This window comes from Copadichromis virginalis, linkage group LG23 (assembly GCF_057382275.1).
Source record: "Copadichromis virginalis isolate Kocher_CV1m ecotype Utaka linkage group LG23, C_Virginalis_male_GT1.1, whole genome shotgun sequence".
NCBI lineage: Eukaryota > Metazoa > Chordata > Actinopteri > Cichliformes > Cichlidae > Copadichromis > Copadichromis virginalis.
In genome coordinates, this window is record NC_140639.1 from 51,775,295 (window position 1) to 51,801,755 (window position 26,461).

Consider the following 26,461-nt stretch of genomic DNA (forward strand, 5'->3'; position numbering starts at 1 on the left):
TGAAGCATGGAGGAGGAGATGTGATTTCAAACTTGAACGCACACTGAACCAGCACGGCTACCACAGCATCCTGCAGCAACATGCCATCCCATCTGGTTTGTGTGTATTTGGATCATCATTTAATTTTCAACACCAGGAGAGTGATGGAGTGCTGCGCCAGATGGCCTAGCTTCCACAGTCACCTGACCCAATGGTTTGGGATGAGACGGACTAGTGCAGGCAAAAGGGCCAACAAGTGCTCAGCATCTTTGGGAACTCCTTCAAGACTGTTGGAGAAACATTTCAGGTGACGACCTCATCCCACATAGCTGACGGGTCTGGCCTGGATCTGGTGTCACGCCGGCACTGCTGGCTGACTTCTGGCATGGTAAGTGGTTTGTCATCCAGACATGGGCCAGGCCTGGCGTAGATGGCACTGCTTATGTGATGGCATGCTACATCTGGCCTGATTGTGGTTTGGTGTATGTGGCCCAGGCTCATAGAAAACAGGTCTAAACCGGATCCAACGTCAAGCTGGCACTTCTGACTGGCTGGTGTCATGGCAGGGTGCATGTCAACCAGATGTGGGCCAGGTCTGGCAATGAGGCACTATTTAAGTTCCTATTTTCCTATTTTAGTTAGAAGACCCAAATGACATGTTGCAATACTATACTGCTATGGTAGCCAACGTTTCAAATGCAGGTTTGACAGGTTTGTGGGTGTAATGATAATAATAATGATAATAATAATAATGCATTTTATTTGAGGGCGCCTTTCAGAAACCCAAGGTCACCTTACAAAGAACAACATTAATAAAAGGAACAACAGTCATAAAATACATAAAACAAGTTAAAATTGCGAAACAGAGCTTGACAACAGATAAAATCAGCACTAAAGTGAATAAACCAGTTTAAACAGATGTGTTTTGAGTTGTGACTTAAATATGGAAACATACATTTTATCCAAACCCTAGTAAGGGTTTACTCATGTTTGCCAGTGAGTGGCTGTAGCTCAGGAGGTAGAGCAGGTCACCAAATGATCAGAAGGTTAGTGGTTCGATTCCTGGCTCCTCCAGTCTGCATGTCAAGAGTATGAATGTAGTTAGGAAGCACTCAGCTTAGAGAAAGTTTGTCTATGTGGCATGTTGTATAGAGAACTTTGAGTAACCTGGGAGAGTAGAAAAGTGCTACATAAGAAGCAGTCCATTCACTGTGTGAACAGGGTTCTGTCATGCTGTTGTTGCACTATTATGTTCCGGCACATTTCGTTATTACATGGCTTGATTAAGGTACACATTAGGCTGACATCTGTGGCCAATGTTGAAACTGTTCTGGGCCAGCACAGCACCACCAGTGTGAATGCAACTGGTCCATGTGTGGGCCAGATCTGGGCTACCAAAGGGCCGTCATTCTTTCCGGTATGTGGGCCATGTGTAAGCACATTGTGTGATCTGGTATGTGGGATGAAGTTCATGGAGAGAATGCCAAAGGGTGGCTTTTTTGAAGAATGTAAAATATAAAACATGTTTTGAGGAACTTCACACTTTTTTGTTTACCACAGAATTCTATATGTGTTCATTCATGGTTTTGATGCCTTTGATGCCTGCAGTGTATATATTTATATATAAGACTTAAATAAGCACCGCAAAGAGACTCAAACGCTGCTCTGTAATTTTGGAACGTGCAATAATTAACTTTAGGCTGTGGGTGCTGCACAGCATGAGCAGTGTTGTTTTGTTTTTGTTTCTCTGTATTTTTCCCTTTATCACATAACTGCCCTCTGCATTTTGAGACATCAGCCTCTCAGTCTAACCTCTTAACGACATCATCTCAGTGCTTTCTCCAGCATTTGCTGGTTCGTGGAAGGTGTGTCATCATTTGCAGTGTCTGTCTTTAAAACATTAATATCCTGTAGCTGGAAGGGATCTAAAATTACCATTTTATTAATAGAATATGCTCTAATGTGCTAACTTGGCTTACCAGAGTGCTGAAGTATTTCACTTGTAACATTGTCATTTCCACGAGTTGCTAGTTCATCAAGCTGTAAAGCTTGGTCGTCATTATTTCTCTTATTTCCACTCTCCTTGTGATTAGCAGCCCACCTCAGTCGTTCAGCTGAGATGCTCAGAACTGCTCAGAAAAAGGTGATGGAGCAGAGAAAGAGGCCACTTTTGGGGCACATGTTCTTTTGTTGTCTAATATTTTAGTGATTCATTTATTTCAACACCAGTAGGTTATGTGTGTTTCTTTTTTCTGTCACATTTAAAGCTACTTACTGTGCTGACAGTGACAGCTTAACATCAGCTGGGCTCCTTTGAAGGGTAGGACCTATTTCATTTCAGATGAGTGAAACAAAGACAGCTGGTTGATATAGTGAAGGGTTTATGGTAGTTTATGGCTTGAAGCAGTATTTCTTGCAAATGATTTTCACTCCTTGTGGAAGAAAACTGATAACATAGCATTTGGTTTTTACTTGCTGGTTATAAACAGCCTCATTTCTAAACTCTTTAGTTTGCTGAATGCACGAAAATGCATTTCCCCACTCCTCTCTGCTCTTATCACAGCTCTCCTTTCTCTGCTTTCCCATCTCCAGCTTTTGCAAACTTAACCACAAATTTAGTAAAAAAAAGATGCATTGAGCTGAACTTCATGTTTTTAAATTAAAGTATTTCACATAGACTAGAGAATATCAACCTGCTAATTCTCAGGAGTGACTTATTAGCATCCCTAAACTAACATTTTGGTACAACAGCACTGTGAGTCAACGTTCAATGCCAAGTTATTTACCGGGATTGGCTGAAGGACATGACATCACAAGTCCTTCCTCGTCTCTCTTCCTCTCTCGCGCTCCTTCTTTACAGGCTGTGAGAGAACGAACGTGCGGTGCGCGCGAGAACGAGAACCCTGTGGCTGAAGCTGAGCGGGCACGTTTTGGATTTGCGATCAATGAGCGAAGCCTGGGACATGGATAGGTGTTAAGTCTATAACAGCTGTTAATTTATTTTTGTCGCCGTTATTATTATTATTATTATTATTATTATTATTAGAAAACGCATCCAGGGAGGGAAACTACACTATGAAAACTGGTTAAAGAGAAAACACCACACAAGCAGGAGGAACATAATGTGAACTGTGAGTGTGCTTGACGGAAAAGCGGAGCGGAGGATAACATCGTCTACGCAAGGGTGACAGTGGGTAGAAAACTTGGAGAAAGAAAAACAACGTGGACGAGAGCAAAAAGAGAAAAGGAGGGAGAGAAAAGTCTCGTCTTGGCTGTTGTCGGTTCAGCGCCATGAATCATGAGTAACGACAGTAACGGAGTTGGAGGGCTTCAGCCTCTCTGGAACATCAATGGTGAGTGGTTTTTGGGAATATTTTTCTGCTTTGCCAATAAGCTTTGAGTATGTTCACTTGCGTGTGATGTTAAATGACTTACAGGACAAAAACTATACAGGTCTTCCATATAAATGTCATCAGTTGTGCAGTCCATTGACTTGTAAAGAAATATTGTCACAGCGGTTTATGCCTTCCTGAAAAGGTGGGTGAAGTGAGTTTAAGGACGTCTTGGGCGTAATTTAAATGGATTTTATACAGATACGAAAAAGCCGACAGCAGCCTTGTTTGAACAGCCAGACCCGCTAAATTATTCTCAGTTTTATTTATACAGCGCCAAATGACAACAGGGCGCTTTATATGGTAAGGCATATAACAATAACACAGTCCTTTGGTAAATGTAAAGAAAATACGTATCAGAAATACAAGTCAGTGAATTAATGTGCAATGACAAGTATGTTTTTTTGATTTATGAAGGAACAAAAATGAAAACATTTTAATAATTAATATAACATCGCAAAATTCCACGACTAACATACACACACTGTTAAGGATGGACACACTGTGCGACTGAACTGCAGTAAATAAATAAGAGCTGTATTTATGCTTTCATATTTTTCTATTATCAGTAATATGCCCACTCAACTAATAAAATATGCTTTGATCAGCAGGTAAGTGATTTAATATTCACATGAACATCCTTGGGGGGGAGGTTAGATTTAATGAAATGCTGTTATCAGGTTCATATCCATAAGCACTCTTTCCTGAGTGCTTATGCTGCTATATATTATATTATATGTACAGAACAGCATTTCAAATGCAAAAAGAGTTCCAATATAAATATAATAAGACAATTGACAGCTTTTAGTTCCTGATAAAAACATCAGGGGGTCGATGTAACAACCCCTCTCCTCACCATTTATTCCTGTTTATCCCATCAACTTCCCCCCCATCAGTAAGTTATCTGATCTTCTCCTTCTTTTTGCTTCTCATGTCTTCTCTCTTTCCCGATCTGTCCTATTTACACTGTACAGAGGGGGGAGTCTTTGTTCTGCTTATATGCATGTACATTGTATTTGACATGTAGATAAAACTAACTAGAATATGTCTGTGTGTGTGTACATGTAGCCATGCACAAAGGTGGCTGTGGCTCATATAACAGAAGCAGGTTATCTGTTAATTGCAGGGTTGGCTGTTTGCTTCCTGGCATCTCCTAGTGCCAGTTGCCCTTGAGCAAGATACTAAAGCCCAGGTTGCTGGTGACTGCAAACATTTTGTGTAAAATAAAGTGCTTTTATGACCTACTTAAGGTTCTATGTAAGCAGTGTGCGTAAACTGGAGAAAAATCTTTGTGTTTTTCAGCAGTGGTACAGAATGTTTATTGCTTTGATGTGTCTACTGCTTAAGCGATTAACAAAGAAAGCTTTTGTTTTTATGCGTTTGTAGTTATATGAATTAGTGTGAAAAGACCTTTGTTATTCTGATAGGTTATTATGCAGTGAGGGAAAACGTTACCAGTGTTACAATTCACAACATCTTCAGATACACCGTAGAAAACACAAAGTCTTACCTCCTTAGGTAAAGCTGAGTACTGCTACATATTGACAAGCATGCGTGCAAAACAAAAACTGAACAAATAAATACAGTGTGGTCTTTTCACACCACTGTGTTTATTGTTTGCACCCTTCCTGATTTCCTATTTATTTGTATATTTTGAAATATATTTATATATTTCAGACCAACAAACAAATGTAAATATTAGACAAAGATGACACAAGTAAACACAAAATGCAGTTTCTAAAAGGTGTTTATGATCAGGGGGAAAACAACCCACATGGCCCTGTGTGAAAAAGTGATTGCCCCCTAAACCTAATAAGTAGTTGGGCCACCCTTAGCAGCAACAGCCACAGTGATGTAACCGGCAATGAGTTCTTTACAACACGGTGGAGGGATAAGTCAGATTCAGGTCAGGACTAGGAAACTCCAACAGGTGGACCCCAAAACGTTGATTCTGTTCATGTGGACGTAGCGTTTTCAGTGGGAGAAACATTTCGTCTCTTCATCAGTCTCAGCTGACTGCAGGTTTCCCCAACCAAGTCACTGAGTAACAAAATGTTTCTCCCACTGAAACGCTACTTTTTGTGATTTCCTCACCTGGATGATCGACCATGCATCAAGACATTCAGAGGTGGTGGTGTTGGTGTAGATCATTGTCCTGCTGCAGAACCCAAATGCATTTCAACTGATGGCTGAACATCCTCCTTCAGGATGTTTTGGGAGGCAGCAGAATTCATGTTTCCCTTTACCACAAAAACTCTTCCAGGTCCTGACGTGGCAAAACAGCCCCCGGCCATCACACTACAACCACCATCTTTTAATGTTGCTGAAATGCTGTTAGAGTTATGCCAGATGTAATGGGACTCTACCTTCCAGAAAGTTCAGCTTTTGTCTCACCAGTCTATAGAATATTTCCCCAAAAGTCTTGGGGATCATCGAGATGGTTTTTTTGCAAATGTGAGACCTTTGTGTCCTTTTTGGTCAGCAATGGTTTTCTCTTTAAGCTGTTCCATAGTAGCCATTTTACCCCGTCTCTCTCTTATTGTTGAATCGTGAATTCTGACCTTTACTGAGACATGTGAAGCCTGCAGTTCTTTAATGTTGTTCTTGGGTTCTTTTGTGACCTCCATAAGTCATCGTTGTGCTCGTAGATAGTGCTGCTCGATTATGGCAAAAATGATAATCACGATTATTTTCACTGAAATTGAGATCTCGATTATTTGACGATATTTATTTAACCCTTTAAGACCTACTATAGAACCAAGTCCGCCAGAGCTTATATTATATTTTTACATGTTGTAGTGCCATTTGTGGGAGCATTTCAAGTTGCTATACAACTGTTATAGCCCATATTTTAATAATATGTCTGCATTAAGTCCATAGTAACTACATTAATTGCAAAAAAGTGCAATAAACTACAAAAAAATTGAAAATCGTTTTTGGTTTTTTTACATATATTTCTACTTGGAGAAATTTAAGAGGTTTATCCCTCAAAACTTTAAATACAAAAAAGTTGCAAAAATAGTTTACAACAACAGGAAATTTATTTTGAGTGTCTTCATAGTTTTATTTTGGAGATACAGCAATTTTTATATACACTGCAGGAAAAACAAAAACAATCCTATGATGCAAATTTGCAAAGAAAACAGCAGGTGCATCAAAATAAACTATTTACAGCTGTGCAACTCGAGTTCTAAGCATCACAGAAACTATTCAGAAAAGTCAAACATGACCAGTATAGGCTTTTAAGGCCTACAAGTAAAAAAAACAACGACATTTTCCGCGAAAATGACATCACTTCCGGTTTCGGGCAGGAAATGGCGGACATGGTGAGTCTGTTTCAATGTGGGAAGTGTTACGAACAGCTGATCGGATCGGCAAAGCGTGTTTCTGGAATATTATGTTTTTGTTCCTGCAAGCGCTTTTTATGCAATTTATGTGGAAGGAAACCGTGACCGAGGACAAGCTGATGGCATCAGATGTAAGTTTCATATGCAAAACAAAATATTGCGCTAGCTTACACGGTTCAGGTTCTACAGGGATTTAAAAATAGTTACACAAAACAGTGTGCTGCTCTGACCGGCTTTAAAGGGATAACAATGTATTGAATAATGACTTTAAAAAATAATATAAAATAGTGTGCAACACCACTGAAGTTTTTTTTTTTTTTTCTTACCTCTTTTCAACCAGCGGCAGTCACTCTCCTCTCTAAATAACTTCTGCTTAGCTTTCCGAGCTTCCTTCGGGTCCTCTTAATCAGCGGTCTCAACCTTTTTTGCGCCACGGACAATATTTTCACGGACTGGCCTTTAAGGTGTCGCGGATAAATGAGGGAGGGGCTAATAATCGGCTCAGTCATTTTTAATGATCGTTGAAAGCCCAGATCGTAATCGTGATTAAAATTCGATTAATTGAGGAGCCCTACTCGTAGAGTTATTTTTGGTTGGCTGGTCGCTCCTGGGAAGGTTCACCACTGTTCCATGTTTTCGCCATTTGTGGATAATGGCTCTCACCGTGGTTCAGTGAGAGAGCCAGTGGGGCTCTCACTGCTTCATTTTGTCAGACTGGTTCTATTTAAGGGATTTCTTGATTCAACAGGTCTGCCAGTAGTCAGGCCTGAGTGTGTTTAGTGAAACTGAAATGCTTAAACTTAAAAATGCATTTTGTATTTACTTAGATGATCTCTGTCTAATATTAAAACGTGTTTGATGATCTGAAACATGTAGATTTGATAAATATGGAAAACACTAGGAAATCAGGAAGGGGCAACACTTTTCACATATATTATGTAACATGTATTATGTAAATACATGTTACATAATAAAATATGTTGAAATAAAAAAAAAAACCCCAAAACCCCCAAACAAAACTTATGTGAGACAATAAGTGTAATGTGTGCTTTTGGGAAATTACCTGAAATATGAGCATGCTTTGTGGCAATGCCCTGCCTGACGTTGGGGGTTCTTAGCCACACACAGCAGTGACAGAAGAAGTCTGATTACTAACTGCCTTAGTAATCAAGCTAAAATGACATTTCTTTAGCAAATAAAGCTGAGGCCTTGAGGCAACTGTGAGAAATAGAAACAACTCAGATTTAGTATCCTGTATAATCAGGTAAAAGAAAACACAATTTGTGATAAATGAAAGCAGTAAAATGTACTTTTGAAGAACTAAACGTTAGTGTGAAAACACCCTTTATAGTAATGTAATGTAATAAATGATCTGAAAATACAGGCCTTTGAAATAGAACCACAACAGCAACCCCACATTTCCATGAGATTTCCATCAGTGATGGGGGGCATTTAAAAGTTGATGTGTACTGTTAGCCGACGCGTATGGATCAGTAATTAAGGTTTGACTCTCATCCTCGACTGGAGCAGCTGATGGGTGTCATCAGGACGCTACAGCACAGAGCGAACACCATCCCCACAGACACAGCAGCCAGAAAATCCCATCAAACAGGCCCTGAGTAAATGTGGTTATCTAAGCTGAATGTTTGTCAAAGCTGGGAAGAAAGGTCCAGGTGATCCAGGAGAGAAGAAGGACAACTGCTGCAGTCAGCTGAGACCGAAGAAGTCACCTGGATGATGAAACGTTTCTCCCGCTGAAGACGCCACGTCCAGATGAACAGAATCGAGTTTATGGGAAGAAATATACCAGTAATCTAAGATCTGTAATTCCACATGAGAAGCTAGATAAGCTTATGCTGTACACGATCTTAATAAATGTGTCCGAGGCACTTTTCTCCTCCTGTAGTGAATCAGCATCAAAGCTTTCTTTACATATTACACAATTTTGATATTTAATTACCCCGAGCAGTGATTTTTACTTTAACTCGATCCCTTGTTTTGTTGTTCTTTTCATTTGTGTATTTATTTCAATATATTGGGTCTTTTTATGAAGATCATATTGTCTAAAATGTCATAGCATGTACTTCCAAATTTATTCTTGGGTATAAAAGATTGATCTCATCTCCTAAAACTGGTCGGTGAGCAGTGATACTTATCCTTTGACTAAACAATACAAACTAACTGAGAAAAGATGCTTCTAGGCCTACTAGATCATTGCTAATGTTTATGTGAGAAGCTCTCTAAAAATTGGAATGTGGGAAGATTTATCATTCATAAAAGCTGAAATCACTCTACTTCTATTAAATTAGTTTACCAGCGTTATCTACCAGAGCTGGAAGTGAGTGTGGGGAAATGAACCTACTGTAGGGGATATGGCACTGAATAGAATTATAACGCACCACATGAATAACAATAAATGTAATTATATGTAAAGGATATATTATTATTTTTATGATGAAATGCAGCAATATGCAGAATTATACCACTTAACCAGTCTAAACAGCTTACAGCAACTCATAGTCAGTTTAATGAATATAATAAAATACTTTAGGAGGGAATTCAACACAAACAGAAGTAAGAAGAGGCCACATTGATTGACAGAAATGAAAATTATCAGCCTAGAGAGGACTGAATTCAACGACACCCCAAATAATGAAGTGAAGAATGATGAGGCAAGCTCATTCATTTTGAATTTCCTCGCAGCAATTCAAAATGCTACATTTAGACATTCATACCAACTACTCAGTAGTTTGCAACGTACTTGTATGCATGCCCAGTCGGGGCATTCTCCTAATGAGACAATCAGTTGTGCAGTTGTGTACTGGGGGTCTCCCAGATCTGGACCAGGGCATCATTGAGCTCCTGGATCATCTGAGTTGTAAGCTGGGGGGGGTCAGATGGACTGAAACATGTCCCAAAGCTGTTCTATTGGATTTAGGTGAGGCTAGTGTGGGGGGCCGGTCAGTGGTATCAATTCCTTCATCCTCCAGGTATTATTATGCATCTTGGACATACTGTGAGACCCCATGCTGGTGCAGCTTGTCCTGGGTTCCCCTAGTCAGGGTGCCGTTGCCTAGCCTATAGTTTTGTACGTCCCTCCATGGATGTGCCTCCCCAGACCATCACTGACCAAACCAGTCATACTGAATATGTTAGATGGTTAATGATTTTCCATTGCTGTCTAGCTCTCCTACAATCTCTTCGATGCTCTTGAGACGTTACTGGGAGACACAGTAACCTTGGGCCAGTGGCATGTGTTGATGTGCCATCCTGGAGGAGATGGCACATCAACACTCATCCAACTGACTTCTTCAGTCTCAGCTGACTGCAGGTTTCCTCAACTTTACAAACAGTACATTTGCACAATGACAAACAGCCCGCTGAATGAACAATGGACTTTCTCCCACTGAAAATGCTACATCCAGATGAACAGAATCAATATTTTTGGAAATTACATACCTGGATGACTGAGCATGCATCAAGACACAGTCAAAAAAGATGTATTTTTGTGAATGTATAAATATTTTAGCAAATTTTAGCAAATTACATGTAGAAAATACTTGCAGAATTTCTACTCTCTCAGTCATGAGACCTGCTTTTGTCTTTTATTTTGCCCCGTACATCTTGTCTCACCTTGTCCACCCACCAGATGTCCTCAGTTTTCCATTGTTTTCCATTCACCTGTCTGCACACACCCTCCTTACCTGCTCATTTTGAGTCCCATTGATGTTGAGATAGACATCAAAATTAAACGGCCCAGGTACAAACTTTATCCCGGCATTATACAACAATCATACCTGTGTTTCCTTTGTTTGGTCCCTAGATTTCAAATTCCTTTCCTGCTTGTGTAGCAAGCAACCTAAATGCTTATAGTTGCATTTAAAAACAGAATGTAGCAATCTGCACGGCTGGGTCCTCTGCATTCAGTTCCTTCTCTTTGCTTTCCTGTTACTATCTCTTGAGTTTTGCTTAAATTTCTCTAATCCAAGAGGAGAAAATGTACATACACATCAAAAATCAGTCATCCTCTCACAGATTTAGAGTGGTTCTGAGTGGTGTCCAAGTGTAGCAGGATCTTGCCTCCATTTAGAGCATGTGATTAAACCAATTAAGACTGAAAATGTAACAGAACAGTAGAACATTTCTCTCTCTTTTTCTTCCTCTTTCTTGACAAAATGTTCAAGGGTTTCTAGAAAGTTGACACATTTGTAAACCTGAAAGCCTTTGGCTCTTGGTCTTGCTGACCACAAAGCATCAGTACTGTAAAGAGGAACAAAATTAGTGTGATATCCTGTGATCACATTGGCATTAGACTGTTAAACTACACTACTGGTGGAGTAATAGCCATCTGATGAGTCCATACCCTGTTCTCAGTTGTTATTCTTAAATCAGTCACTTGAGGAGGATTTCCAATGAGCTTCTTTTCAGGAAAATGTTCACAAAATTCAAAAGTACATATTACTTGTGACTTTTCTTAAAAGTAATGCAGTTCATTATGTACTACTTGCCAAAGAAAGGAATTTATTACTCTATTTATTAAATTACTTTTTCATTGTTTCATAATATGACAAAATTACCAATTAACAGTATAAACGTTGGTTTACAGTCGCGCACACTGAAACAAATCCCTACACAAGGACAATATTTCTTTTAGGTTTTACATATGAACACAAACTCAGCAACACAAACCAAAACTGAAAACCAGCCCAAATAGACTAATAGACCAACACCACAGTGATTCTTACAACACTGCAAGCTTGACTGCTCATTGCTGCCTTAATACCTGTTGAGTATGGCTGCTGGGCTTGGGTTGGCATGCACTCAGCTTTCATATATCACTCTGGGTTCTTGGCTAGCTTTGTGGTAGCAAAGCTATCTGTGCAGAAGCTGTATAAGTAGCACGCTGAAGTTTCTGTCATGGACACAGTTTCCACCCTACCATCATGCTCTTGTCCTTTTGTGATATAATAAAAGTAATTTCCGTATCTCCACTTCTCAAAAGCTGTAGACCACTCTGCTATTTTCCTCCTCCTGCTAGTGTGCCAAAAAGCCATTGCCTGTCAAAAAGTCATTTACAATGTTTCTCGGTGTAAAAACAAAAGTCACATAGAGATATATATATAGCATTTATGGAGGGTAAGTCCAGCATCCTGAGATTGTACGCCAAGTGAAAGGAAGGAGGTCGAGGACCAGTGAGTGTCAGATCCACTGTCCAGGATAAGACAACAAGCATTCATGAGCCAGATGGACAACTGATCATGTGCTTAGTCAATACATCTGGCAGCAGAAACCCGAGAAAGAAGAGGAACAAAGAGAGGAACTATTGGGAGGAACAGGCTCCTGCACAGGACCACCATCAGATAGAAGAAATGGCTGACATCAAGAATCCTACCAGTGACTGGACAAACCTGGAGACAGACCTGAGCTAAGATCCTGGGGGACTTCCAGATACAAAGAGACAAACTGGTGATGGACAAGCAGAAGAAGACGGCCGTAGTGATAGATGTGGCTATACCAACATCAAGGAAATGAACACAAGAAGCCAGAGAAATACCGAGGGCTGAGAGAGGAGCTCGAGAAGATCTGTTTGACAGATTATAGGCCAAGAAGTAATTTACAATTCCATCCATCCTCTTCCGCTTATCCTTCTCAGGGTCGCGGGGGGCATGAGCCTATTACAGCTGTCGTAGGGCGAGAGGCAGCGTACACCCTGGACAGGCCGCCAGTCGGTCACAGGGCCAACACACAGACACGCATTCGCACTCACATTCACACCTGTGGGCAATTTAGAGTTTCCACACTAACCCTACTGTCACTGCATGACATTACTGATATTACTTCAAGTATTTATGATAAATAAGTACTGGAACTATTTATTTATTTATTTATTTATTTTGTCAGATTGTGAACAGCAGCTACACCACTCCTGTTTTGTAATGGCCTACTTTTTACAGGCTTTTGATTATACAATGTTGCATCAGGCTGTGCATTTGTGTCTGAATGAGTGTTTTTTTAACTGCAGATATTATTACTGGTACATTCCCAGTAAGCTGCTATCAAAATGAGTGATAGTGGAATTAGAGGACAGGGTTTTGGCATCAAGCCGATGAGGATGTGTGCAAGGGGCCCAGAACAGTGCTTCAGATTTACTAATATGTAATAGCTGCTTAATCTTGCCTTCTTTTTCTGTTTAAATTTAAAACTATTTGTTAATATGTAATATGTGTTGATGTTGTGTAATGTACAGTACTTTACACATAGTATGGCAGCTCATTGAAACAGTAATGATATGGCAGGAAGTGATAATGCCATGAATCTTTTTTACTGTTTTTTGTTTACTAAGCCTCTTTGTTACCTGACATGTCTTCTACAAAGACAAACACATTCTAATAAGATTAAATGTTTTCCAGATTGGAGACGTCTGAACATCAGTTGGTGTAAAATAATGTGTAGTACATAATTATGTAGGAGAGGCAATTAATGCACTGATAGAGACAGAACAAAGAGCCTTTTTCTCAGTAACCAGAACTGGATCAGACCGTATCTACATCCTGGATGGGATGCAGATAACACCAGTTTCAGTAGGAGTGTGTCTGTGTAAAAGCCCTTTGTATTTGACAAAATCAAACAACACTCATTCCATTATGTTCCATTACAACTTGGGATTGAGAGTACTGATGTTGATCACAAAATAAAGATTTTAAAAGCATTAATTTTATTCTGGTATGATTGCCGTGGCAAATTATGGTTTAAATGGAAGAACAATACTTACAGGAAGGTTTCTCTTCATTCTTCATAACCAGCTAAACCTTTGTAATGCTAATAAATTCATCTAGTGTCAGATATTGTAACCACGACATGAGTATTGGTCAATGTGGTTTTTAAAAAAGTAAAAACAGCATCAGATGTGACTAAATGTAATTAAGAAAAAAAGAAGGAGAAATAAACGACAATGCTCTGAGCATCATGTTTGATCTGCTGATTTTCCAATAAACACAGTCATGTTTTGGCTTATGAAATGTTATCATAGCTGTTTAGAAATGCTGCATTAGATAACATGCAGTGGTCATTTATTTACAATGGTGACATCTACTCGTGAGCTCCCGCAGCTTTCCAGCTGCCTTGTCTCCAGTTAGCTCCCCTCTCCAGTCCTATTAAAATAGGGAAACAGCCTCCCTGGCACCGCTCCCTGAACCCACTGCACCACCTCTCCTTTGGGGGGGTCGCTGACCACACGCCACCACTAACCTCCATTCCCCAGCCAAGTCTGCCCACGGGAACGGGAAAGGAAATGAGCCACGATCATCTGTGGACTGGTTCTCAGATACCGCTTTTCTACACTGCATGAGCTGCATGACATTAATGTTAGTTTGATAAACTAACATTAATGTACAGCAGCAGTTTAATTAATGTACAAACAGTTTTCAAGATATTATGATGACACTAGCCACTCCTGACCAGTGTTGGTCAAGTTACTTGAAAAAAGTAATCAGTAACTAATTACTGATTACTTCCCCAAAAAAGTAATCCAGTTACTTTACTGATTACTTATTTTCAAAAGTAATTAATTACTTAGTTACTTTTTAAAAACACGATTTACAACCTGAAGAGGTGATAAAGCGATAGATCTTTCAGCCCAATTCTACTTTTTCTGCATAATCATCATACAAAATGTAATCAAATGGAAAAGTCTCTTTTTAAAACTTGTTTTATTAGTTTTAATCTTTTAACTTTATGCATCAAGCAAAAATTTAATTATCTGCAACATTCTCTGACTGGAAGAAATTTGTTTAAACCTATTTAAACTTATTTTCTGCACATTCCAGCACATAAAATAATTTTTTTGTGTGTTTACACTCAGTCTTTCAAATAGATGCAAGTAAAACACAGCAGAAAATAAATAAAGTCAAAGACTCAGCGGTCCTGTTGCTCTATTTTCACCTGTAAAGCAGGACTGCGGTAGGCGGAGGTTTACCCTGGTGCAGGTGTGCCGCGGTCAGTGGAAGAATCCGCGAGTTTCTCTGTGAGTTTCCCATCACGTCGTAGCTACTCGGTGCTTGTTGGAAGTTTAGGGGTTTTTTTCGCTGTAAAAAGAAGTTTTCTTCCCACGCACAGCGGACACTAATGTTTTTGTCACTTTTTATGGAATCAAACTCAAAGTAAGGTCAGTACTTCCACGCTTTAAACGCTGCACGCTCATACTCTCTCTGCACTCGATATGTGATCCATTGTTGATCTGCACACAGCTGTTGTCACGAACGTCGCACTCGCTTACGTCACTGTCATGAGACATTCTCGCAAAAAATCACGGTTTTAGTAACGCAGTAACGCAGCGTTCCTACGGGAAAGTAACGGTAATCTAATTACCGTTTTTGCAATAGTAATCCCTTACTTTACTTTTTTCAGGTAACGAGTAATCGGATTACAGTAACGTGTTACAAGTAACGCGTTACTGCCCATCTCTGCTCCTGACAGACAGCTGCCCCCAGCTCTCTCCCTCAATTCTGGTTAATTGAAACTATAAACAAGTCGAGTCAAGTGGCTTTTATTGTCATTTTAACCTTGTACAGTGATGCAGTACAGAGTGAAATGAGACAGCGTTGCTGTGAGACCCTGGTGCTACATATGACATATAACGGACAAACACAGGACTACGTAAAGTGCAAAAAATTGAAAAAATATACAAGACAAGACAGTGCAACACTAGACAGAACAGGATGATACAGACACAAGACAGGTATTGTGATTGTGATAAGTGCTTGGTAGTGACGTGTATGAAGGTGTGCGTGTGTGTGTGTGTGTGTGTGTGTGTGTGTGTGTGTGTATGTGTGTGTATGTGTGTGTGTGTGTGTATGTGTGTGTGTGTGTGTGTGTGTGTGTGTGTGTGTGTGTGTGTGTGTGTGTGTCAGTCCAGTCACTGAGTGTTCAGGAACCTGACAGCTTGGGGGAAGAAACTGTTCCACAGTCTGGCCGTGAGGCCCGGATGCTCTGGTACTTTTTCCAGAAGGCAGCAGGGTGAAGAGTGTGTACGAGGGGTGTGTGGGGTCTTTAACAATGCTGGTGGCTTTGCGGATGGAGCTGATGCTGTAAGTGTCCGTGATGGAGGGGAGAGGAGCCTCAACGGTCTTCTCAGCTTTTCTCACTATCCTTTGTAGGGTATTGCGATCTGATAGGGTGCAGTTACCATACCAGACAGTGATGCAGCTGCTGAAGACGCTCTCGATAGTCTCTCTGTAGAAGGTCGTAAGAATAGATGATGGCAGCTGGGCTTTCCTCAGCTTCAGCAGGAAGTAGAGATGCTGCTGAGCCTTCTTGGTTATGGAGCTGGTGTTCAGGGACCAGGAGAGGTAGACACCAAGCAATTTGGTGCTCTTGATGACCTCCAAAGAGGATCCATTGATGTTAAGTGGGCAATGATCTCTCTGTGCTCTCCTGAAGTCAACAATCATCTCTTTTGTTTTGTCCACGTTCAGAGACAGGTTGTTGGCCATTAGCTGTTGCACCTCCTCTCCGTATGCTGACTCATCATTCTTGCTGATGAGACAAACCACAGTTGTGTCATCGGCGAACTTGATGATGTGGATCAAATTGTGCATTGGTGCGCAGTCGTGAGTCAGCAGAGTGAACAGCAGTGGGCTGAGCACACAGCCCTGAGGGGCTCCAGTGCTCAGTGTGGTGGTGTTGGAGATGCTGTTACCGATCCGGACTGTCTGAGGTCTCTCCGTCAGAAAGTCCAGGATCCAGCTGCAGAGGGAGGTGTTCAGGCCCAGCGGGCTGAGTTTTCCAATCGGGTGCTGAGGAATGATTGTGTTGAATGCTGAACTGAAGTCTGAAGAACTGAAGGGCGAGATGTAAGGTGGTGGCGATGGCGTCGTCTGTTGACTGGTTGGGGTGATAGGCGAACTGCAGTGGGTCCAGTGTGGGTGGCAGCAGGGTCTTAATGTGCCTCATGATGAGCCTCTTGAAGCTTCATCATGATGGGTGTGAGTGCAACGGGACGGTAGTCATTGAGGCAGGACACTGGGGACTTCTTTGGCACAGAAACAATGGTGGTGGCCTTGAGGCACATTGGGACGACAGCAGTGCTCAGGGAGAGGTTGAAGATGTCAGTGAGGACATCTGTCAGCTGGTCTGCAGATTCTCTGAGCACTCTTCCAGGGATGTTATCTGGACCACCAGCTTTCCGTGGGTTAACTCTGCAAAGAGTTTTCCTCACATCAGCAGAGGTCAGACGCAGAACCTGTTAGGATGCCTGGGTTGTTGACCCAGGGTTTTGAGTTTATATATTATTTATCATTTCTATTCTTTGGTTTCTTTGTTAGAGTTGTGTCTTATGGTTTGTCTCTGTGTAATCCTTAGTTGCTGTCTCCCCTGTCCGCTATATCCCCGTGTCCAGTCAGTGCCTGTGTCTGCCCTGGTCCCACGTCTCTGTTCCCTCTGTAGTGCCTGCCTGTGAGTCTGTGTCTTTGTTCAGTCTGTGTTATGTGTTTCCTGTTTTACTTTGAAGGTCTCTGTCTTATCTCAGTGTGTTCAGTTTACGCTCCCTTGTCTCGTCAGTTCTGATTTCTCCCAGCTGTGCTCTCCTTCTGTGTCTCATTCCCCTCGTTACTTCCCAGTGTATTTAAACCCTGTGTTTCTCTGAGTCAGTGTCGCGTCGTCCCTCATGCTGTGTGGATCTCCCTGTGTCTCACTGTGAGTTTAGTTTATGAGTTTCCAGTTTAGTTTAGTTTAGTTTGCTTTTTTATGAATTTCCCCTGCCAGCAAATAAAGCTGAGTTCTTTGTGTTTAGACCTCATGCCTGAGTGCCTGCATTTTGGGTCCAACTCCTGCCTGCCACACAGCGACTCATGATAGAACCTGGTTGTTGTAAGGGGGGTGGACTTCATCACTAACACATCATTCTGAGCATCAAAACAGAAAACTGGCACCATTTGGTCGCGCCGCCAGTCTCTAGTAAGGAGATGACAGGCATATTAACCAGTACAGTTCTGCAGCACTTTGAATAGCCGTTTGAGAATAAACTGGAATTATATTTTTTTTCTCTCATTTAGATGAACAACAAATTAGACACAAGGAACCGTGTTGTTAGAGAGGTATTTTCATTACATTAGAATGATGACAAGCAGCATGAAATGTCCCAAACTAAATAAACACAATAATAAACAAATGACAAAAGCAGTCCAAGTGCTTGTTTTCCTTTTTAAGATACACCATTTTGATGACTTCTAATGAAGTGATCAAAAGACAACTGTCAACAGCCCAAAAGATGGCTAGCTAAATTGTTCAGTCATGTATTTGTGAGATCATGAAGCATTTTTATTACATTTTTAGTCCTTTGTTGCTATTACGGTACATAGACACTTTCTAAAAGAGCTTGAATGGAAGTTTGCATTTCCTGTGGATTAAGTGTGAATCAGTCCAAAAAGCATGGGCACATCTAAGGGAAATCCTTCTGAGGTACCAGTTCCACACCCTCATTATCGAACTTTCTCATCATCAGGCTTTACATGTTTGTGAATCACATAAAGCTTCAGAGCAGTCTGTCCAATTTCTCTGAATCCAAAATCATGTTAAAAGCATGTTAAATAAATAAACTTGAATTAAAAAAAGTTGAGAGAGAGAAAAAACAAATACGGTCTTGCAGAGCTGTTAACAATGCATATCTAAAATGTATTCTTGACTATGCACAATTTTTACTTGGATAGATAGGACTGGTTTCATCTTCAAGATACACTACCAGTCAAAGGTTTATAACTTTGGGTCTGGCAGACCCAAAGCTGCAACTGAATCAGAGGACAGGTTTCTGAGAGTTAACAGCTTGTGTGATAGTCACCGACCCTGGATCCACCCTTGTACAGAGTAAGAGGCACCCTGAACCAAAGTGGCTACCACAGCATTCTGCAGCACCATGCAGAACCTACAGCAAGATAATGACCCAAAACATCAGTCCAAGCTGTGCCAGAACTACCTCAGGAAAAAGAACAAGATGGTGAGCTTGAAAACATGGAGTCCAGCACAGCCTCCAGACTTAAATCCCATCGGATGAACTGTCAGAAGAGCAAGGCAACCTACAAGGTCCACATTTATGGGAACTTCTGCAACAGACATGGGAGAATATTTGATTTCTATTGTAGAATAGTGTGTGTTCAACTGTTATATCTGCCCAAGGTGGCTACTGATGAGTCAAAGGTTAGAATACATTTTGGTCTATAAATCGATTCCATGATTTCTTTTTTAACTCCAATTGCTTATTTGTACTGTGCTTTCATTTCAGAGTGCGACGAGATATTAAACTGCATAATTTTCAATAAAAAACTGGAAAAAAATGGGGTGTTCTAAAACTTCTGACCCATAGTGTATGTGGGATTTTAAAAGCATGTGTCAAATATTCCTAAAAGTAACAGCTGTGTAAAGTGACGTCAGAGTGATGTCTTTTATATGTCATTTTCTGATGTCCAGTTTTGGTCCACTGAAGGGGTTGTTCTGTAACATCCACTGAGTGATTAGTGTTGACTTGTCCAAATGTCTTTAGTATTTTAGACGTCGTTTTTATACTGCTTCTATGGGCTCTGTAGTCCCAAGTTTCCAGAGGGTGGACATGTTTTCTATAGGTTACCAGTTAATTTTTCTGTACCTCCAGGTTCATTATGACATTTAAAAAGAGAAACTTCACAATTATAATTTACAACTGAGGAATGCAAGGAGGTCCTACTTCTCTGACATCATCACTAAAAACAGCCATAATGCTCGGGTCTTATTTTCTACAGTTGACAGGCTAACAAACCCCCCTGTGTCAGTGGCAGCTGAACTTCATTCGACCATGGCCTGCAATGACTTTGCCAAATTCTTCACTGAAAAAATCCAAAAAATTAGACAAGCAGAATCAGAATCAGAATACTTTATTGATCCCTGGGGGAAATTATTTTTTGTTACAGTGCTCCATTTTAAACCAACATTAAGACAAGACAGACAATACGCTAACTAAGAATAGTACAATATATACATATATATACATACATACATACATAAGTCACTTATAAATAAATAGTTGGAAAAGAAACATGTGTAGCTGTAGCAGCAAACAGTGTGTTAAGTGGATGCGTTGTACAGGGAGATGGCCACAGGCAGGAAAGATTTCCTGTGTCGTTCAGTGGTGCTTTTCGGTAATCTCAGTCTCTCACTGAACGAGCTCCTGTGACTGACCAGCATGTCATGGAGTGGGTGGGAGGTGTTATCCAACATTGTCTTTATCTTGGACAGCATCCGCCTCTCCGACACCACCTTGAGGGAGTCCAGCTCCATCCCCACAACATTGCTGGCCTTACGGATCAGTTTATTAAGTCTGTTGGCATCTGCGACCCTCAGCCTGCTCCCCCAGCATGCAACAGCATAGAGGATCGCACTGGCCACAACAGACTCATAGAAAATCCTCAGCATTTTCTGGCAGATGTTGAAGGACCTCAGTCGCCTCAAAAAATAGAGACGACTCTGGCCCTTCCTGTAAAGTGCTGTGGTGTTTTTAGCCCAGTCCAGTTGATTGTCAATGTGTACTCCAAGGTATTTATAGTCCTCCACAATGTCAACACTGACCCCCTGAATTGAAACAGGGGTCAAGTGTTTCCTGGTCTTCCTGAAGTCCACGATCAGTTCCTTGGTCTTTGCCACGTTGAGCTGCAGATGATTCTGCTCACACCACGTGACAAAGGAGTCGATCACAGCCCGGTACTCTGTCTCATCATCCCTGCTGATGCATCCAACCACCGCAGAGTCATCAGAAAACTTCTGAAGATGGCAGGTCTCTGTGCAGTGGCTGAAGTCTGTGGTGTAGAGGGTGAAGAGGAAGGGGGAGAGGACAGTCCCCTGTGGTGCCCCTGTGTTGCTAATCACCTTGTCAGACACACACTGTGGGAGACGTACATATTGTGGTCTTCCTGTCAGGTAATCAACAATCCAGGACAAGCAATTGGTACATCAACAGCAGATCCAGGATATGTACTGTGTCCACCAAAAAACTGTTTAAACACCATGAAACAGTTTCAACCTATTAACAGCAAAGACCTGGAGGACATCTTAGGTCAACTGAACTCCTCCTGCTGTTTAAATGTCCTGCCAACAAGTTTTTTCAAAAAGTTCTCAAAGACTTTAGAGTCAGACCTGTTACAGATCGTCAACTTTTCTTTATTATCAGGTGTGTTTCCAGAATCACTAAAAACTGCTGTAATCAAACCTATACTGAAAAAGGACAATCTTGACAAGACACAAATGAACAACTACAGGCCGATCTCAAATCTCCCATTTTTAAGTAAGATCATTGAAAAAGCAGTTTCTCAACAGCTCAATTACTTCTTAAAACAGAATAATTGCTACGATGCCTTCCAGTCAGGTTTTAGACAGAACCACAGCACTGAAACCGCTCTGACCAAAGTGTTTAATGACATATGTCTGAATACAGACAGTGGAAAAATGTCAGTCCTAGTTTTACTGGATCTCAGTGCAGCATTTGATACAGTTGACCACAACATATTACTCAAACGACTGGAGAACTGGACAGGTCTTTCAGGAACTGTACTAAACTGGTTCAAAACATACGTAGAAAACAGGAAATACTTTGTATCAATAGGTAACTTCACATCTGAGCAGACAAGTATCACATGTGGAGTTCCCCAAGGTTCCATCTTGGGACCCCCTCTGTTTAACATTTACATGCTCCCACTGGCACAGATTATAAAGAACAACAAAATAAACTATCACAGCTATGCAGATGACACACAAATATATATCACAATGTCACCAGGAGACCAAGGCCCTGTACAGGCTCTTGGTAAATGCATTGAGGAAATCAATGACTGGTTGTGCCACAATTTTCTCCAGCTAAACAAAAACAAACTGAGGTAATAGTCTTTGGCGCCAAAGAAAAACGATTACAGGTCACCAGAGAACTTCAATCTATACATCTAAAAACCACAAACCAGGCGAGAAATTTGGGTGTAGTGATGGATGCAGACCTAAACTTAGAAAAACACATTAAGACAATAACAAAGTCAGCTTACTATCACCTCAAGAATATTTCAAGGATAAAAGATCTGATGTCTCAACAGGACCTGGAAAAACTAGTCCATGCATTCATCTTTAGTAGGCTTGATTACTGTAACAGCATCTTTACAGGTCTACCTAAAAAATCAGTCAGACAACTACAGCTCATTCAGAACTCTGCTGCTCGAGTCCTCACTAAGACCAAAAAAGTGGACCACATCAGTCCAGCTCTGAGGTCTTTACACTGGCTGCCTGTCCGTCAGAGGATAGACTTTAAAGTTCTGATGCTGGCCTATAAAGCTCTGAATGGTTTAGGACCAAAATACATCAGTGACCTCCTGACCCAGTATGAACCATCCAGATCCCTCAGGTCATCTGGATCCGGTCTTTTATCAGTTCCCAGAGTCAGAACCAGACACGGAGAAGCTGCATTCAGCTTTTATGCTCCTTATATCTGGAACAAACTCCCAGAAAGCCTCAGATCAGCTGAAACACTCAGTTTATTTAAATCCAGGTTGAAGACTCACCTGTTCTCAGCTGCATTTGAATAAAGCACCAAATCCACACTTTAAGCTTAAATTTCAAAACTTACATTTAACTACTGATTTTATCTACTGTTCTGATTTTATCTGTTTTGATTTTATATACTGTTTTGTTTGTTTGTTTGTTTGTTAATTAGTTAGTTAGTTTATTTGCTTGTTTTAATCAATTTTAAATCATGCTTTTTATTTGTTCTTGTTTCTAATGTCTCTGTAAAGCACTTTGAATCACCTTGTTGTTGAATTGTGCTATACAAATAAACTTGCCTTGCCTTGCCTTGCCTTACTGTTGTTTACACCTTTATAACTGTATGATTCTCCAGTAATCATCTGAGACTGGGGAAATCAAATGATCTGGAGCCGATAGCACGTCCTCCATGTGTGAAGGAGTGCAGAGTAGTCAGCGGACATCTCCAAGATGTCTTGATGCAAAAATAATAGTGAACAGCTGCACGGTGGATTTTTGAGCATGTCCCCAGCTTCTCACAGGCAGTTTACAAATGTGTGTGTCGGCACAGACTTGCAAGCATATAATGCAGTTCATACATACACGCTTGCCCATAATTGCGTACCCTCCGTCGCAACTTCTCTCAGTCCAGCTACTGATCATAGCCATATTCACTTCGTCTTACAATCATGAGCTCTTCTTTTTTTTTTTTTTTTTTTTTTTTGGCCTGTCCCGTTTGGCTCTTTTGCCATCAGAATTGTTGTCTAAAGGCAAAGAAAGATGCCCAACGGATTTACTTTACCAAACTGACCATCCCAGCCTTGCCGTAATGGTCCATTTGATTCACCTTTTATTGTTTATTTTATTTTCACTTACTGAATACGGGACAGACTTGACTGGGGGAAAGAAGGGGAGAAAGAAAGAGGGAAAGAGAAACAGCTGAGAAGAGGGACGGGGGAGAAGGGCAAAAGACAAAAACCAACAGAACGGGCAGAGAAAAAAAAATGCATATATCAATCACCTGGATCACCTGCTGAGAAAGAAAAAAGAAAGCAAGCAGAAGAGAACAAGAGTAATAGAATAAACAACATCACAATGATATATGGGAATATGACAGTAAATACTAAATATTAAACATTATTGTGCAGCACATAAGATCAACAGAACACAGTGTGCTTTGAGGTAGGAGCCGAAAAGGGTGTAGTTTGTGGGTGTGATCACCCGTGTGTACACCTGTGAGCATGGACGCGCTTGTTTTTAAAAGGTTCCTTCATGTAATGATCTGCTAGAGGGTGTGGGGGGGCCACAGCCCCGTCCTCCAGGGCATGAAGCAGGTATGGAGGAGATCAAAACTCCAGACATCCAGAGGCCCCCAGAACACAAGAGACCAAGGAAGACCAACAGAGGGGCAGCCGCGCCACTGTCCCAGAAAGAGCTGAGGAGAGTCCCAGATGAGGGCTCACTCAGCAGCCGCGGAGCAGAAGCCAGGGGGAGTTGCAGTGACGCGCCCGTGAGCTCCGCCGGCAGCCAGCCGTGCCTGAGTGACCGAGCCCCAGGCCGAGAGGCCGGGGGCACCCCACCTCCGAAGTGGCCCGAGCGAGCCCCAGGCTCCAGGCCCCGATAAGCGGCCGCCAAGGAGTGAGCCGGTGTGTACCTGGACGCCCACCCCCGGACACAAAGAACCACCAACGCACCGATGTCTGAGGGAGTCCGCCACTGGCAGGGGAAGTGGTGGTAGGGGGAGATAGGCCTCCATATCTTGGAGGGCCTGAGATGTCCCCAGAGAGGTGGCGTCTGATACCCAACCTGACATATAGACACAGACATACAGGCACACACAGATACAAACATCCATTCCCACCCTCATGCTCTCATATGCACTTACTCCACACTCAACCAACGTGGAGACAGACATAAAGAGACGCTGTACACACGATCACACTCCCCAAGCGTACTCTACAAACCGGGTCTAGGTACCCTTTCACCTGGAGGGGGAACTGCACCCAGACCCAGGTGGTGTTACCCTTTTCCCTGCGGTGGGGGGAGGCAGACCGCCCCGACTCCGCAGCAGCAGGGAGGCCCCACACTCCAGACCGCAGTCGGACGGCCAACTCCTCCTCCTAGCCCCCCCGCTCCAGCAGGTCGCAGAGAATGGGGGTGAGAGAAGACTCCAAACCTCCCTCCACCCGCTCATTGTAGTGTTGATGCATGTGTGTTCTAAGGTGCATTTAAAACCCAGGAGGGCTTGGAGCTACCTGCCAGAGAGCAGCAGGTAAGCGCATGGTCCCTCCTGCTAGCCCTCAATGTCTACGTGTATTTAAAATTGAGAGGTGAGCAACGATGCCAGGGGTGGGGTGTACACCCTGATGGTACTTTGGACTCCGTGTATCGTGCCCACCCCCAAGATCCTATATGTATGTGTAATGAGAGTGTGAGTAATGTGAATGTCTAAGTTGTGGGATAAAATTGAGGCAGAGGCAGCCAGAAGGGGACAGAGGGGGGGGTAGCCTCCTCTGCACCCTGGTGACATACCCCTACTCCAAGGCCCTGCATGTGTGGGTGGTTGTAGTGGAGCGGGAAGAGGGAGGCAGCTGGAGATGGGGAGGGAAGGAAGGGAGGGGCAGGTGACCCCTCCCTGGGGCCAGCTCCCCCGCTGACCCCAGTAGGCACCCCCATACTCCGTGACCCGCCAGGGAAAGGGGGCCCAGGCCCATCCAGACCGGGGCCCAGTGCAGCAGCGCCGCCCGGCCCCACAGAGCCCGGGACAGTCCACCCAACCCCACCACAGAGAAAACTGCACCCACCCCACCATCCACTCATCTTCCAGACTACATAAGACAATAAACACCCAGGCTGAGATCTTCCTCCACCTCTCCTGTATCTCCCCCTCCTGCAGAGGGAGCTCCTGAGGAGAGGAAAGCTCCTGCAAGATGTGACAATCTCCCCCACCAGTTGAAGAGCCCCCCAGGTGGCTCGATGCACCGGCGGCACCCTGCTCCAGGGGTGGGCCCCCATGCACCCACCCGCCCACAACCCCGGCAACACACCAACCAGGAGCCAAGCCCCCAAGGCCCGGCCCGGGCCCCAGCCCAGAGACGGAGCGCCCCCAGAACCTCACGCCCATCCCGGACCCACCCAGGGGCAGCCAGGCTACCAGGTCAGTAACCCACGTCCGTCAGTACAGACCCTCCCCTAGCCCCGCTGCACGCAGCCGCGAGGAAACAGTCACCTGAGAGCCAACAGAGCCCCTAACCGGACATGACCGCTACCCCGGGTTGAGCCCCCCAAGGAAGATGCCTCCGGGGAACCCCCCGACGCCCTAAGCCTGTCCCTACCCCCACACCAATCACAACAGTGAAGGCGGGACCAAACTATGACCCCCCCACCCCCACTAGGTGATGGAGCTGATCAAAGGAGCCCAGAGCAATTGATCTGATGTGGTGGCAGAGGCTGTATCAAGACTAATGTAATCTAATAGATAATTTCTATATTGGTTAGAATTAAGATTATTTTTATTTTTCCAGTTCATGAGGACAGTTTTCTTGGCTATGCATAGGGCAGTGAAAACCATATGGGCGATATTCTTTTCTGAAGTGACATTATCTAAGCTGCCCAACAAACACACTAAGGGGGAAGTTGGAATGTTACATTTCAGACACTTCGATAAGTCTTCACATATCTCGCGCCAAAACTTCTGAACCGGTGGACAGAACCAAAGAGCGTGGATATAATTGTCCGGTGAATTGGTTTGGCAGTGTGAGCAGTTGTTGGTAGACGTAAAGCCCATCTTGAACATCCGATGACCTGTATAGTGCACTCTATGTAATATTTTGTATTGAATTAATTGAAGACTGGGATTTCTAATTAGATGAAAGGTTTTTAAGCAAATCTGAGACCAGAAGTTTAGGTCTAAGTTAACTGATAAATCCGCTTCCCATTTTGCAATAGGAAGTGATATTGATTCATCTGTTTTAGAAAGCATTCTGTATATTTTGGATAGTAATTTGGGGGGTTTAAGAGTAAGAAATTGAACCACACTTGGTGGTGTTTGTAGTTCAACTTGACCCGGTTTAAATTTCTTTTTTACTATGGATTTAATTTGTTGATATTCTAAAAATCTTTTCTTGTTGATCCCATATTGTGTAACTAGTCCGTCAAATGAGATAAATTCTGTTCCTTCTAGTATATGTTCTAAATATTTGATTCCTTTACCACTCCAATCTG

The 26,461-nt window shown here is 42.4% G+C and overlaps 1 protein-coding gene across 1 annotated transcript in view; it reads left to right on the forward strand.

Annotated features, from left to right (window-relative positions):
• The first annotated feature begins 2,857 nt into the window (after positions 1-2,857).
• chrm4a (cholinergic receptor, muscarinic 4a) overlaps positions 2,858-26,461 on the forward strand; it is a 69,707-nt gene continuing 46,103 nt past the window's right edge. The window contains exon 1 of the mRNA XM_085447762.1: positions 2,858-3,332. Within this exon, the coding sequence (XP_085303888.1) occupies positions 3,278-3,332 (55 nt within the window). The 5' untranslated portion in view covers positions 2,858-3,277. The remainder of the gene's footprint in view (positions 3,333-26,461) is intronic.